Raw genomic sequence first — 12857 nt, forward strand, 5'->3', positions numbered from 1 at the left:
TTGGGGGCAGCTCGTGGGCTGGTCAAACGACCTCTGAGGGCCGCTTCCAGCCCATGGGCCTTAGGCTGGTGACCCCTGTCATAGACAGAACAATGGATGCCTTCACAACAATTCCGGGGTGTTTACACCTTGATACAGGAATATAGGGTCAATAATGATGATGTGGGTAAGACATGTTGTGCTACCAATCAAAGTGAATAATGTACACCTGTATAGAAAGCATAAGAGATTTGTTTCATCAGGATACCTCAATGAACAGCTTCACTGACCCACTGCAGCTCTTCCTCCCCATGAAGGGGGGACAGTATTAGATGAGTAATGCTGCAACTATTCCTAGGCTGCAGCCCTTCTCCATAACAACCAGAACATGGGCCAGATGCGGTAAGCCAGCCTTTAATCAAACAGCTTCTTTTCAGTCGCTGCTTCAAGGGCTGGCCTGCTCTGGCTCGCTCACGGCCAAACAATGAAGAATAGAGCATTCACATGTCAGGCACTGGGGGGGAGCCATTCCACTCAAAACCCACCTCGGAAGAAAACCCCTTCTACAGAAGTGACATCACAGCTGCTCACTTTGGTGAGAGAAATAGTGTACACCAAGAAAGGAAGGGAACTGTGAGGACTGTCTAATCCAAGATGCATGGTCCATTGGCCTGATGCAGCAGGCTCTTCAAACCATCTAACATGACAGGATGCAAGGAATGGGAAGGAGTCACCCACCTCTCCTACTAATGCATTTGAGAGTTCACAGGCTAGGCCATCAGGACAAGAGGCTCACAACCAATAATTACTGTACTTGGCAGGTAGTGAGTTCTGACGTTCTTACTTTAAAATCCAACCCTAAAGGGCTTAAGCAGGCATCAGAGCTTCCTCAATCACCATGGCCAGGATCCAAGGAGAATCTTAGGTTCACACAAGGGACTTGCACTAGCTCAGCGGAATATTCACAGGCTCTCTCCCCCTTGACTCTTCATGCAGTTCCACAAGCTGTTTTTTCAACCCTCTTCGATTTCAGTTTGCCATACAGCCTCCGGGACCACTGCCTGAACATGAGCACTAGTTCCACAATTCTTTAGATCCCAATGAATGTGGTGTGCTTTATTCCACAGTTCATTTCAGTGGGGAGTTGGTCAGAAATTTCCACAGTTGAATTCACAAGAATAATCTGCTGTATTAGATGTAACCCTAATAGTGCATGTGTCCATATGTGCAATGTACACATACACACACCCTTCTGATAAAGGGCAGGATAAGGAGGGGATGCAAATGAGTAGCATGGCAAAATAATAATAATAATAATAATTTAGTGGAGCCTGGGAAGGCATCAAAAGTAGGTCAAGCAGCATTCCCAAGAAAAGAATGTGTTTTGGAGAATGCTAATGTTAAGATACTCACAAACTGTGATTGCCTTTGATAAGTAGAAACATGCAGAGATTCACATTGATGTGGGCTATATGCAACTGATCCTAACACCTGTAGTTGTAGTTGTGGTAAATGCCTGACAATTTGCTGTGTGTTATTTCTTCCAGTGATGGGGAAGCAGGAGAGAGAGAGAGAGGGAGGGAGGAAAAGATTGCTTGTCTTATAGTGCAATCCCCTGAATTTCTCCTCGGAAGCAGATCCCATTAAATTCAATGAGACTTACGACAAAGAAATATATATAGGATTGCAATCTAAGGTGTGTATGGATTGATGTAATGGAGATCCAGAAGGCCTTTGAAATAACTACCTTTGCATAAAGATGGGTCTGTTACATGGACTTATTTCAAACAGCAGAGCTTAGCTTACAGAGAATATGGATGTGCACTGTATTTGAAAAGCATTTAACAGGTAAATAGAAGCTTGTTGCATTGCTATTATGAAGCACATCCAGTTGAGGATAAAACACTGTTTAAATCCTTGGGGTTCAAGTTGGGTCACATTTAACAAAAGAGCACACTAATTCTCTGCACAGGGAGCTTTCAGTGGCAAATGTCTTAAATAGCAGCCCTCGGTCAGACTTCCACCCCCTTATTTCTTTTTCCATGTTCCCAGGAACAGATTGTGTATTAGAAGTTACTACATCCCACAGTCACTGAAGAAATCCTTAGAGGAAATGCCCACATTTCAGTGTTTATCTGTTCAACTTGTATCTGAAGAACCTGTATTGATTGTCTTTCACTTGCCTGATACTGAGAAATACTCTAGACACCAAGCTAAATTAAGCTCTTTGTACTTAAGAACAAAATCAGCCAAAAATATATTAATCCCCTCTGTTAGAGGTGGAAATGGGAGGCAAATGGGGCTTCCCTGCCCCTCGAGAAAGAAGCTTGGACTGCACACCTGCTTCTAACATTCTAAAGAGGGTCGAAGGGAGGATGGTGTCCTAGGAGGTCACCCATTCAAAGGGAGTTAGAAATCCACGAATGAGCAATCAGATCGAGGGCGGGGGTGGGCTGCAAGCGGATAAACAACAGAAGAAGGCGACACCAGCCACTTAGCGAAGAAGAAAAAAGGCGTGCCACGAAGAATGTTGTTTTGCATTCACTTATAAGTTGATTCGGGGTGCCGAGAAGTGGGCGGATTCCTCAAGGTCTTTATAACCCTGGGAGATTTCCAGAATAACACAGCGCTCTGTTTTGTTTTTCTCCTTGAAAAGCTGGTGGGTGGGGGGACCCATTGGCTCGCCTCTGCACGAAGAAGGCATCAGCGCGCACCTACAGGCTGAACGTTGCATGGGGAGAAAGAGCGCGCTGTGGACAAGGAGAGGTTGTTCGAGGAGTCCCCAGGCGGAGGGTCACCACCAGCCATGGCCGGCGGAGGCACAAATGCCGAATGCCGTCGCTCGGATCTCGACTGCGCCTTCCGCCCCCTCCCCCTGAAGCCCACCGGGACCGCGCAGCTCCACCTCCCCTTCCCTCCCCGTTGCAACCCAAACCTCCCCTCGCCTTCCCGTTACGAAAATCCTACCCAGGGGCTTCAGGTCGGCGGCCCACCCGGGGGGGGGATCCACACCACCACCGCCAGAAGCCTCGGGAAAGGCGGAGGGTGGGGGCTGGGGACTCCGCACAACCCCGGGAAGCGCAGGTCGGACCCTCGGAGAGCAATGCCAGCCCGAGAATCATCGCCACTCCAGCCCAGGGCCCTGCGGCTCACCGTGATCCGCGGGATGTTCTTCTTGCCTTGGTACGACATCTTCCCCCGCAGGCCTTGCCTAGCGCGGGACGGGGAGGTGGGAAGGGGTCACGGGCGGCGGCGAGGGGCCTTTGTGGGTCCGGAGGGCGGCCGGCCGAGGGAGCAGCGGCTGGCGCCGGCGGATGGCTCTGTGCTGAGTGGCGCCGCGTGTGCGTGCGCGCCTCTCCGCCCGGCGGATTGTTCTGGCAAGGAGGGAGGGCGGGCGGGCGAGCGAGAGCGAGCGAGCGAGCGAGAGCAGCTCGGTGGCTCCCCCTGCGCTGGCCGACCGGCAGCCTCGCCGAGTGAGCAGCTGCCTGATTAGCATTCCACGCCCGTGCACCAGGCAGCGGCAGACAGGGCCCCAGACGCGCAGGCAGACAGCTCCTCCGGGGCCTCTCCTGCGAGCCCGGCCTGCACGCAGCCACAGCCCTGTCCAACAAAAGCCTGCGCCTCCCCACGCCGGCCAACAAAGGCCACGTGGCAGAGCCCTCTCTCTAGGGGCCAGGCCCTCGTCAGCAGGGGGCGGCTGACTGGAGATGCAGCCCAGGGGGCTTTTGTGTTTCCCGGTTGGCGCTTGGGGTGTGTGTGTGGGGGGGTGTGCATCCTGCTGGGAGCTGGTATAGTCATCAGGAGGACGCAGCCGGCTTCCCGGGGCTGATTTGGGAGCGGGAAGTTAGGTCACCTACCTGCCCCCCATCCAACCCGCTTCAGATCCATATTTCAAACCTTGCGTTGGATTGGGACTTGCTCATCCCGAGTTTAACTTGAAAGTCAAGATCCTTGATGTCGGTGGAAACGGCTTCCGAGTGGCTAGGATCACGCGCGCGTAGACCAGCAGGGGTGCCAACTTGAATAAAATATTGGGGGACCCAAGTATATTGGGGGACCCAAGTAATCCATCACAAGACGCGGCACATACACTCCATTTGAATGGCAATGCGGCGACCATCAACTTTGAGGGTCACTAATATTTTATGGTGAGGGGGGCGAAGTCCTTAGGAGTTGACTCCTATGCAGAGCAGTGTTGTTGTGTAGCCCCAAACAGGCGGATGCTTCCCTACAGCGCTGTCATCTGCACGTCCATTCAAAAGGAAGCCCCGTTTTGTTTAACTTTTCCAAGGGTATTTCAGGTTTAAGTGACCCTCTGTTTTAATCTAGCATCGGATCCTAGGGGCAACCAGCTCAGCCCTGGTCAGAATTTTCCTTCATAACCACCACCGAGTGAGTGTTGAAGCCAGAGATCTGGGTAGGATCCAATAATAAGGGGATCCTCTGCGGAATCAGATGCACTTGGCGAGGTGCTGTTTCAAACGACGTGTACGATTTATTTGGTGACCAGTAGCTTAGTACAGTATGCTGCTTTTGTTTTTAAGGATGGGATAAATTTATGCAGAGGATATGTCTGCTCTGCTCTAAGGGGTCCTGGCCACGAGCGATGAGTCGTCCATATTCCGAGGAAATGTGCCTCTGAATAATGGGAGGCCCTGGAGGCAAACAAAAGGAGCGGGCTTTGTGCTCTGCCTGTAGGCTTCCTGAAAGCATCAATCTGGCCACTCCTATGGAAACGCAAGTTCCAAGTTAGCCGGAGTCTGGATCATAGCTGCCAACTTTTCCCTTTTCTCGCGAGGAAGCCTATTCAGCATAAGGGAATTTCCCTTTTAAAAAGGGAGAACTTGGCAGCTATAGTCTGGATGTGATCCTGGAGGGCTCTGGTGTACGAGGCTGATGTTGTAACACTAAAGACGTGTTGCCTGAGTTTTGTTTGTTTACCTCTTCCCTCCACACACCCCTTTCCTTTTGTGTCCTATCTTTTTAAGACTTTAAATGGGCGTTTTTATGGGCTAGATAATGGGGTATAAGTGTTTTGTAGTAATAAGTAAAATGTGTCACTCATTTCAGAGAACAAAGAGAAAATATGCATGCTTGTTCAGAAGCAGAGTTCAAGGGAATTTACACCAAGGTAAGTATTCTTTATTTTTATTTAGAATTGCAGCCTTAATCAATAACTTGCAGGGCAGCCAAGTGGCATTTGGACCAGCGAACGAAACCTCAGTTCTTAAAGCTTTGTGCTCAAATTACCAGGAAAAAGAGATTGTCACAAGAGACTCCCTCCCTCCCTCTCCACTGCACCACGTGGAAAGTAGTTTATTAGAAACCATTTATCAGCATTAAAGTGGAAGCGAAGAGGGGCATTCCGCCTTGCTGCAATTCCCACTCAGATGTAGGAGGTGTGTGTGAGTGTAAAAAGTGCCTGCTGGATCAGGCCAATGGCACATACACGCTGGTGGCCAACCAGATGCCTATGGGAAGCCCCCAGACAAGATCTGAGCGCTGCAGCTACTCTCTCCTCCTGCTGCTTCCAGCAATTACGGTAGCATTCAGAAGTCTACTGCCTCCACAGTGGAGGTAAGAACATAGCCATCAAGGCTAGCATTCTGGGTTAATATAATCTCCAGCCCTAACCGCAAACTCTGCATGGCTCCTGCTACTGGGAAGAAACACCCGGTCCTACCTTTATTAAAAGCATTTTGGGTTGCTATTATATGCCAATTTCCCCCAAAGTATGCCTCATTGAAATTCCTATGCCTATCTACTCAGAAGTAAGTAAGTCCCGTTGAGTTAATCTGGACCTACCCTGCAGTAAATGTGCAAAGCATTTCAGCCTTCCCATCCAATTCTTTCATTCATATTAAAATCAATAAAATGACTCCCATTGGCTGTAACATAAGACCGGGTCTGTTGAATCTCACAGCAGCAGAATCTCACAGCCAGGTCCCCGGTGACGCTCATTTGCGTTGCAAAATAACAGAGGACACAGTGCTCCTACTCTACCTGTGGGGTATACATTGCTGCCTCGGCACATTTAAAGAGAGGACGATGGAGAAAGCCAGCCAGCCGTCTAAACGGGCTGCAGCCGATTGGGAAATCAATCGCCACCTGGCGTCCCGATCAGTCCTCTTCGGAGGGCGGAAGGGGGGCGATTGTGACAGGTTTCGTGACCTCGGACGCGATTAAGAAGCGGCGGCTCCACTGTGAATTCCAAACCACATTCCAGTTCAGGAAATGCAGCTGGCTCTGTCGCTTGCTCAGAGCAGCTCTCGTGCCTTTGAAATCGAGGGCGGAAGCCGAGCCGCTCACGGGTTTGCCAGGTCCTCGTCCCACGAGCTAAACCTGCGCACATGAGCCGAGTCACTTCGAGCGCCGCCTACTTGGCTGGAAGAGACCCAGACGCTGGACGCTTCCTGCCTGTTCCCGGGCCGTTTGGCTGATTCCGCTAAGGGACTTGCCTTTCTGCACCGGATTTGCTCATTACCTTACTCAGGTCGTTAAATACATTCCTGAAACATTTGACAGACAGACAGAGCTCTGGTTCAGCTGTATCCCGCACCCTCAAAAGTTTAGCCCCATAGCGCATATCCTCCAATGACCGTCCCCAGCGCCTTCCTTCCCCCGTTACCTGATGGCAGCCATTGGGCAATTCCTCTGCTACTCCAACTGACGGCGGCCTCGCGGGTGTGAGGACCGGGGTATTTTGGCTCCCGCTGCTGGCTTCGCTCTGCCCCTCCGACCCGCTGGAGAGCTGGCTGAGGTCCCCTCGACTGAGCTTCTGGTTGCTGCTCCCTCGCCTCCCTCCGCCGAGCGATTCGAAGTCCAGCGTCTTGTTTTCGAAGGCGCCCTCCACGTTGCAAAACATCCCTCCGTACTTCTGCCGGGGCTTGGGGCTGGCGGTGCCGAGGGCCGCGAAGTAATCGGGCACTTCCTCCTCTTTCTTCTCCGGCGGCTGGAGCTGCTCCCTCCGCTCTGCCATGGCTGCTAGGGAAGGGAGGTCGCCTGCCTGGGACTGCTGGAGAGTGAAGCGAAGTGTTGCCAAACTAGCGCCGTGTGGGGATGGGGGTGTCACGGCAACGCAGGGGCTCAATCCGATTTCACTTGTCAGATGTAAACTCCTAGCCAGTTCCGCGCTGCGTTAGGCAGGTAACGCCATTGGTCTTCGCCACGAGCCTGGCTTGGCTGGCTGGGAGCTGTCCGCGCTCTGTGGTGCTGAAACAGCCGCGCCGGAGGAGTTCATTAGGACGACATCCCAGCGAGAGCCCACCTACAGGAGAATTTCCATCGCTGTCACTTAAACGCTGCTTTGCCTCTCGCCGGGGGTTGGCTCAACTCACCATGCATGAGTCGAGGTGGTCCCAGAAGAAGAATAAACACAATGGAAGTTTACTGACAGCCTTTATTGAATCAATTATTCCCTTACCAACGGAGACAGACACAAGAGATAACGTGCTTGCTTTTGCTCCATTAACAGTTTATTAAGGGATAGCCAAAGGCGTTTTGAACAAAAGCGAAGCACTTTTGTATGTAGGGCTATAGAACATTTGTAGCCCAGTGCTTACACTTGTCTGTAAACCCTTGCCAACTACAATTCTGTAGATGGAATTTGAAGACTTATTTGAATTGAATGCATGTATTATGAAGCACATGATACATTGGCATACCTTGCACTTTCTCTTCTGCATTCCTTTCATTTTCTTCCAAATATGTGCAAAAAAGTAGAATAAAAATTGTTACATTTTCATCACAACTGCAGTGTGGTGTCTGACAAACAATTTGCTTATACTATTTGTGGAGATATTTCAATGCTACCTGGTGGGATTTATTTATTTATTACTAATCATTTCATTTTGAAGATGGAAATTAAGGTCAGAATTCTTAAGAATTCATATAAAAAGTAGGTTCCTCCACAGTTTCATTTTGAATGAGATAACAGTACTCCAGTATATGATTTCTGCTTACAACTGATGTCAGCCTTAGGGCAACAGACTGTTCTGTTTCACATACTTTATTCCCCTGTTGTTTTAGCTGATACAGGATTATAGCTCTAGAAGAGAATTGCTAAACAGAATTAGGTCATTGCATTGCAATGCAAGCAGAAAGCTTGGCTCAAAGATCTTGTTTTTAAAGCAAGCAGAAAGGAGAGACCCCTATTTATCCATGACCACAAAGTCATTTCTTACAGTCGACCTGTAAAATCTAATGAACCTACATATCTAATGTACCTAATGTAAGAACTAGTTCCAGAATTACTAATCCAGTTGCTAAGTGCAACTGCTCACACAAAGTGGTCTACTCACATGGACAGTGTGAGACTCCCCAAATTCTCTTGGAAGATTTTGGAGGCTACTTCCATGAGCAGGAAACCAGAACCACCATTTACAGAAATTGTGCTATATTCCAAATGGGTCACCATAATAGGAAACTTTAGAAAGTAGGAAGTGGGCTGCAGGTCACAGACCAGTCAATTACTTCTTTCTTCTCGGCATATACCTACATAACCTTGATATTTCCAAACTGTCAGCACATTGCTGTTGTCTTCACACCTCCTCAGCATATAGACTTATATAGACTTTTTTGTACACTAGGCATGCAATGCATGTAGTAAAATAGGATAAAGATATGGAAATTGATTGAATGTTTCTTGGCAGGATACAGCTATTTAACCAAGTCATAAGACATTTGCAGACATGTCCTGGGAGCTGGGTTGTCTATGGTTGGCTGTAATTGTTGGTATAATAAATGGAAATTCTCTCTACAACAATCTGGAGCATAGCTTTTTTATGCATCCTGATCAATGTGTAAACTTACTCAGATTACTCCATTGGTATAGTTCAAAAGCAACTATTGCTGCTTACATGCTGGCTTCAACACTTTTCTTTTTGTGCTGCATGGAGAAAATCCATGTCTAGTCATTCATACGTTTAAAAGACTTTTTTAATTAAAAGTTTACAATAATTTATGTACTTTACAAATGAATAGAAAGTCTCTGATATATATAGCATATGAATCACAATACAAAAATATGTGTAAAACTTTGTACATATAAGCCTATTTTAGGCTCATCAATTACCTCTTTAGCACAGAACCAAACATTAAATATTTAGGATATGATTATTATGAGATTACATTAGAAAACACAAGTAAACCATGGCATATTTCATCATGGAAGAAAACTCTTGTATATGCTTTTAGTTTTTACAGACATTTACAGCTGCTTAAATAAACTGTACACTAAATATGCGGGTGCACTGTACATATTCACAATACGATTTCCTGAGTCTAAACTAAATCCATTACTGTTCAGAAACACACTCTGCACTGTAAGGGTTTAATGATGCCATTAAAGATACAGGTTAATTTGGCACCTGTCCACCACAAATAACTTTCAGGTGCATTGGTTTTCTCAATGATGACAGGTATTTATGTTAACAAGCTGTGTAAGGCACTCTGGGATATACTGAAGACTACAGTTATTAAGCGAGCTGAATACTTTCAAATAACAGCCACAGTCCTTCAACAGCTTGAACCACAGGCATAAGTCTGGTATACATAACACACAGTCATTGACAAATTAAGCAGCAATTCAAATGGATTATAGTTTAGACGTGATGGCAAAATAATTACCCAGAATATACATGTTCTCATTCTCATAACTGATGAGTGTAAGTCATATGCCAAAGTACTGTAGTTGTGAACATGGTATATGATTATATTATTAAGGCTTTCTTGGAACTCTGGTGCTACAATTCAATGTAGTTACACATATCTTCTTTCCATATCGGCTATTGTCGTATATCAGTAATTAAACTAAAAATTTAAGTGCGTGCTGGTACATATATGGTCCCAGCTATTATTACATGGGGAGAGATGGGGTAGTGAGCATCCTTGGGTTTGTGCATCCTTTGGCACAAAGACCTTTACTGTCAAACAGCACTTACATGCATATTTTCCTCTCCAGATAAGTTCAGTGCATGGGATGCCTTCCCTGTTTACTTGAATGCCAGCAGACTTCCATTAGGGCCACGTACTATTCAAACAGGCAAATTGGTATTGTCCATGGTTTCCTTTGCTAGCTTCCCAATAAATAGCTATATATGGCATGAGAAATAATGGCAGTGCTTAAAACATGCAGCTGATGGGTTGGATGAATCTCTGCATCGGTGAAACATCACAAAACAAGATATTATGACAGTGGTGCTGAATACTATTCTAGCATGACAGGCAAGTACTAGCTCTACTCTTTAGAACTGGCTTCCTATTAAACAGTGCAATTCTACGCATGCTTTTTTGGAAGTAAGTTCCAGTGTGTTCGATGGTGTTTACTCCCTAGTAAGTGTGTACAATTGCAGCCTAAATTGCCTTAATATAGAATATGTTATAGACATAGCTGTCAACTTTCAGATTTGAAAATAAGGGATCAGCAGCCTCACCTGCCCACTTTCGGATTTGAAAATAAGGGATCAGCAGCCTCACCTGTCCCGGGGACAGTCTACGGTATATCTAACAATCCAGGATATCATCAGGTAACGGCACTGGAATAAGGGAATTTCCAGCAAAAAAGGGAGGGTTGACAGCTATGGTTATAGAAGGTGTGCTGTGCATACAGCTCCTCCCAAGTGATGGCTTCACTTTTAATTTAAAGGGAGCATATCTTTTTGTGCATGCGAGAGACCTGTGTGCACATCAAGAGCACACTTAGTACTCTAGATTGGGCAACTGTAAATTCAAGGTAGGCAGCCTATCTTATTGGAGACAACTCTAGCAAAATTATATACAAATCTGTTTTTACTACTTTTTAATCTCACAATAAACATAGCAGACCCATATAAATGCTAGAGGATTACATTGGAGAAATGGAGCACATTATTCTTTGTTAGTGCATTACCAAAGGAACAGTGAATTTAAGACATAATCCTAGGTACAGCTCCTTAGAGGTTTGCTCCAACGAAATCCATGGGATCTCCTTCCACCTTATGGACAGATACAAAAGCATGAACATAAGAGCAGCTTCCAGAGCAGCATGGGAAGCTGGGGTTAGAAAATGAAGTGTGTAATACACCAGGTAGTTTATGGAAGTACTTTCAGTGTACACTACTCAGCTTCTTGGATTCTGGCCATTTACTCTAATCCCAAGTCAAGTTCCATGTTGATCTGCAGGACTGGAGAAAAAACGTGCAGCAGAGATGACCAGGGAAGCAATTCTGAAAGCAGCAAATGAGCACTATGACATGGTCTTGTGTCTCTTTGGAGAAACTTGCTTGTTCCTTCAGTTCCTCCACTGATGAGCCTTACTGAAGGAGGTGGCCGGGTAGTGCAGCAAAATATACTCTCAGCCCTGGGTCACTCTCTGAAGAATAAAGTGGTTACAGAGGTTGCAGGATTCAGCTTTACCTGTATTTGAGATGTCTTAGATTTAGTGGAGAGGCCATTTGCTGTATCCTACATATAGCTAGGTTGGCAGGAGCTGGGACCGACCAACGGGAGCTCACCCCGTCGCAGGGATTCAAACCGCTGACCTTCTGATCGGCAAGCCCTAGGCTCTGTGGTTTAACCCACATCGCCACCTAGCAGTTCGAAAGCATGTCAAAGTGCAAGTAGATAAATACCTACAGCAGGAAGGTAAATAGCGTTTCCGTGCACTGCTCTGGTTCACCAGAAGTGTCTTTGTCATGCTGGCCACATGACCTGGAAGCTGTACGCCGGCTCCCTCGGCCAATAACGCAAGATGAGCACCACAACCCCAGAGTTGGTCACAACTGGACCTAATGATCAGGGGTACCTTTACCTTTACCTTTACATATAACTAATGGAGACTAGAGACAGGGCCTTTTCTATGGCTGCACCTATGTTTTCTGAGCATCAGGGAAGATTGTTCTATGCAGGCAGCCTTTTGCTACACTGGTTTAGATAAGGGTCTGTGCTGAGTACAGTTGTTGTTTCAAAAAACATGGCTGTTTTTTTGTGTATTTGTGTTGTATTTCTTTGATATGTTTCATTGTGATTTTAATTCATATAACCCATCTTGAGTGGGATGAAAGCCTCAGAAATGTGGGGTAGAAATCTTAGCAATGAATGAATCAAGTGGATGGGGTGCAGTTTAATGTTCTATACAGCTTACTATGGTGATGACTATCATTTTGGCATGTATGCCACAAGTCAAGTTCAAAGGAAGGGATGGTGACATTCTTTAATGTGCATCATGTTTCTGGAAGCTAATGCTATGTCACTATAACCCATTCGAAGCACTCTGCTGCTCGTACAGCATGCCTTAGGATGGAGTAACTAGCTTGATAAGATGCATATTTACTCAGAAGTAGGTTCTGAAGATTTAGCAGGGCTTATTCCTAGTTAAATTGCAGAGAATTTCAATCTAAATGTCATGGCAAGCAATGTCTGAGCTTCATTTTGCTTCCCTTATTAAGGAAGTTCAGCTCAACATTTGCATGCATCATCATATAGATACTGGAGTTTTCCAGAATTTTATGTTATCACCATCAGCAATGTGAGTAAAGTAAATTATGTTTAGAGTCAGTGAAAGAAAACCTCTTCTCTCTCTCTCTCTCTCTCTCTCTCTCTCTCTCTCTCTCTCTCTCTCTCTCTCTCTGTATGCAATGCAATGCAATGCAATGCAATATATCTGAGTAACAGAAATCTAAATCACATTCATTGTTTGTACAAAATATCTGTTTCCATATAAACAATAGCATATTTATACACCATCACTTATTTACATGCTCCTGTTCTGTACAGATAAAATAATGTTTGTAAGGAAGAAGAAAGAGAGAATGAAAGTGGAAATTGGCAATTCTAGGGCCATGAAATGGATACATAAACATACACATATAATGCAGAAACATGGCTGAAGAAGAAATGTA

General features: G+C 46.1%; 1 protein-coding gene and 1 long non-coding RNA gene across 3 annotated transcripts in view; both read right to left on the minus strand.

Moving 5' to 3' along the window:
- The window catches only part of DPYSL4 (dihydropyrimidinase like 4), a 33462-nt gene extending 26489 nt beyond the window's left edge, over window positions 1-6973 (minus strand). The window contains exon 1 of one of the 2 annotated variants that reach the window (XM_035137779.3): window positions 6608-6973. In XM_035137779.3, the coding sequence (XP_034993670.2) occupies window positions 6608-6958 (351 nt within the window). In that variant the 5' untranslated portion in view covers window positions 6959-6973. Of the gene's footprint in view, window positions 1-3132; window positions 3736-6607 lie in introns of those variants that run through there. The other variant, XM_035137781.3, reaches the window with a different exon arrangement.
- Window positions 6974-8898: 1925 nt separating this feature from the next.
- Window positions 8899-12502, minus strand: LOC148685646 (uncharacterized). The gene is made up of 2 exons (XR_015950199.1): window positions 10456-12502; window positions 8899-10412 (listed from the first exon to the last, which is right to left on the minus strand). It is a non-coding gene; the product is annotated as an uncharacterized LOC148685646 (long non-coding RNA).
- Window positions 12503-12857: the final 355 nt, after the last annotated feature.

The sequence above is a fragment of the Zootoca vivipara genome, chromosome 5 (assembly GCF_965207765.1).
Source record: "Zootoca vivipara chromosome 5, rZooViv2.hap1.1, whole genome shotgun sequence".
Taxonomy (NCBI): domain Eukaryota; kingdom Metazoa; phylum Chordata; class Lepidosauria; order Squamata; family Lacertidae; genus Zootoca; species Zootoca vivipara.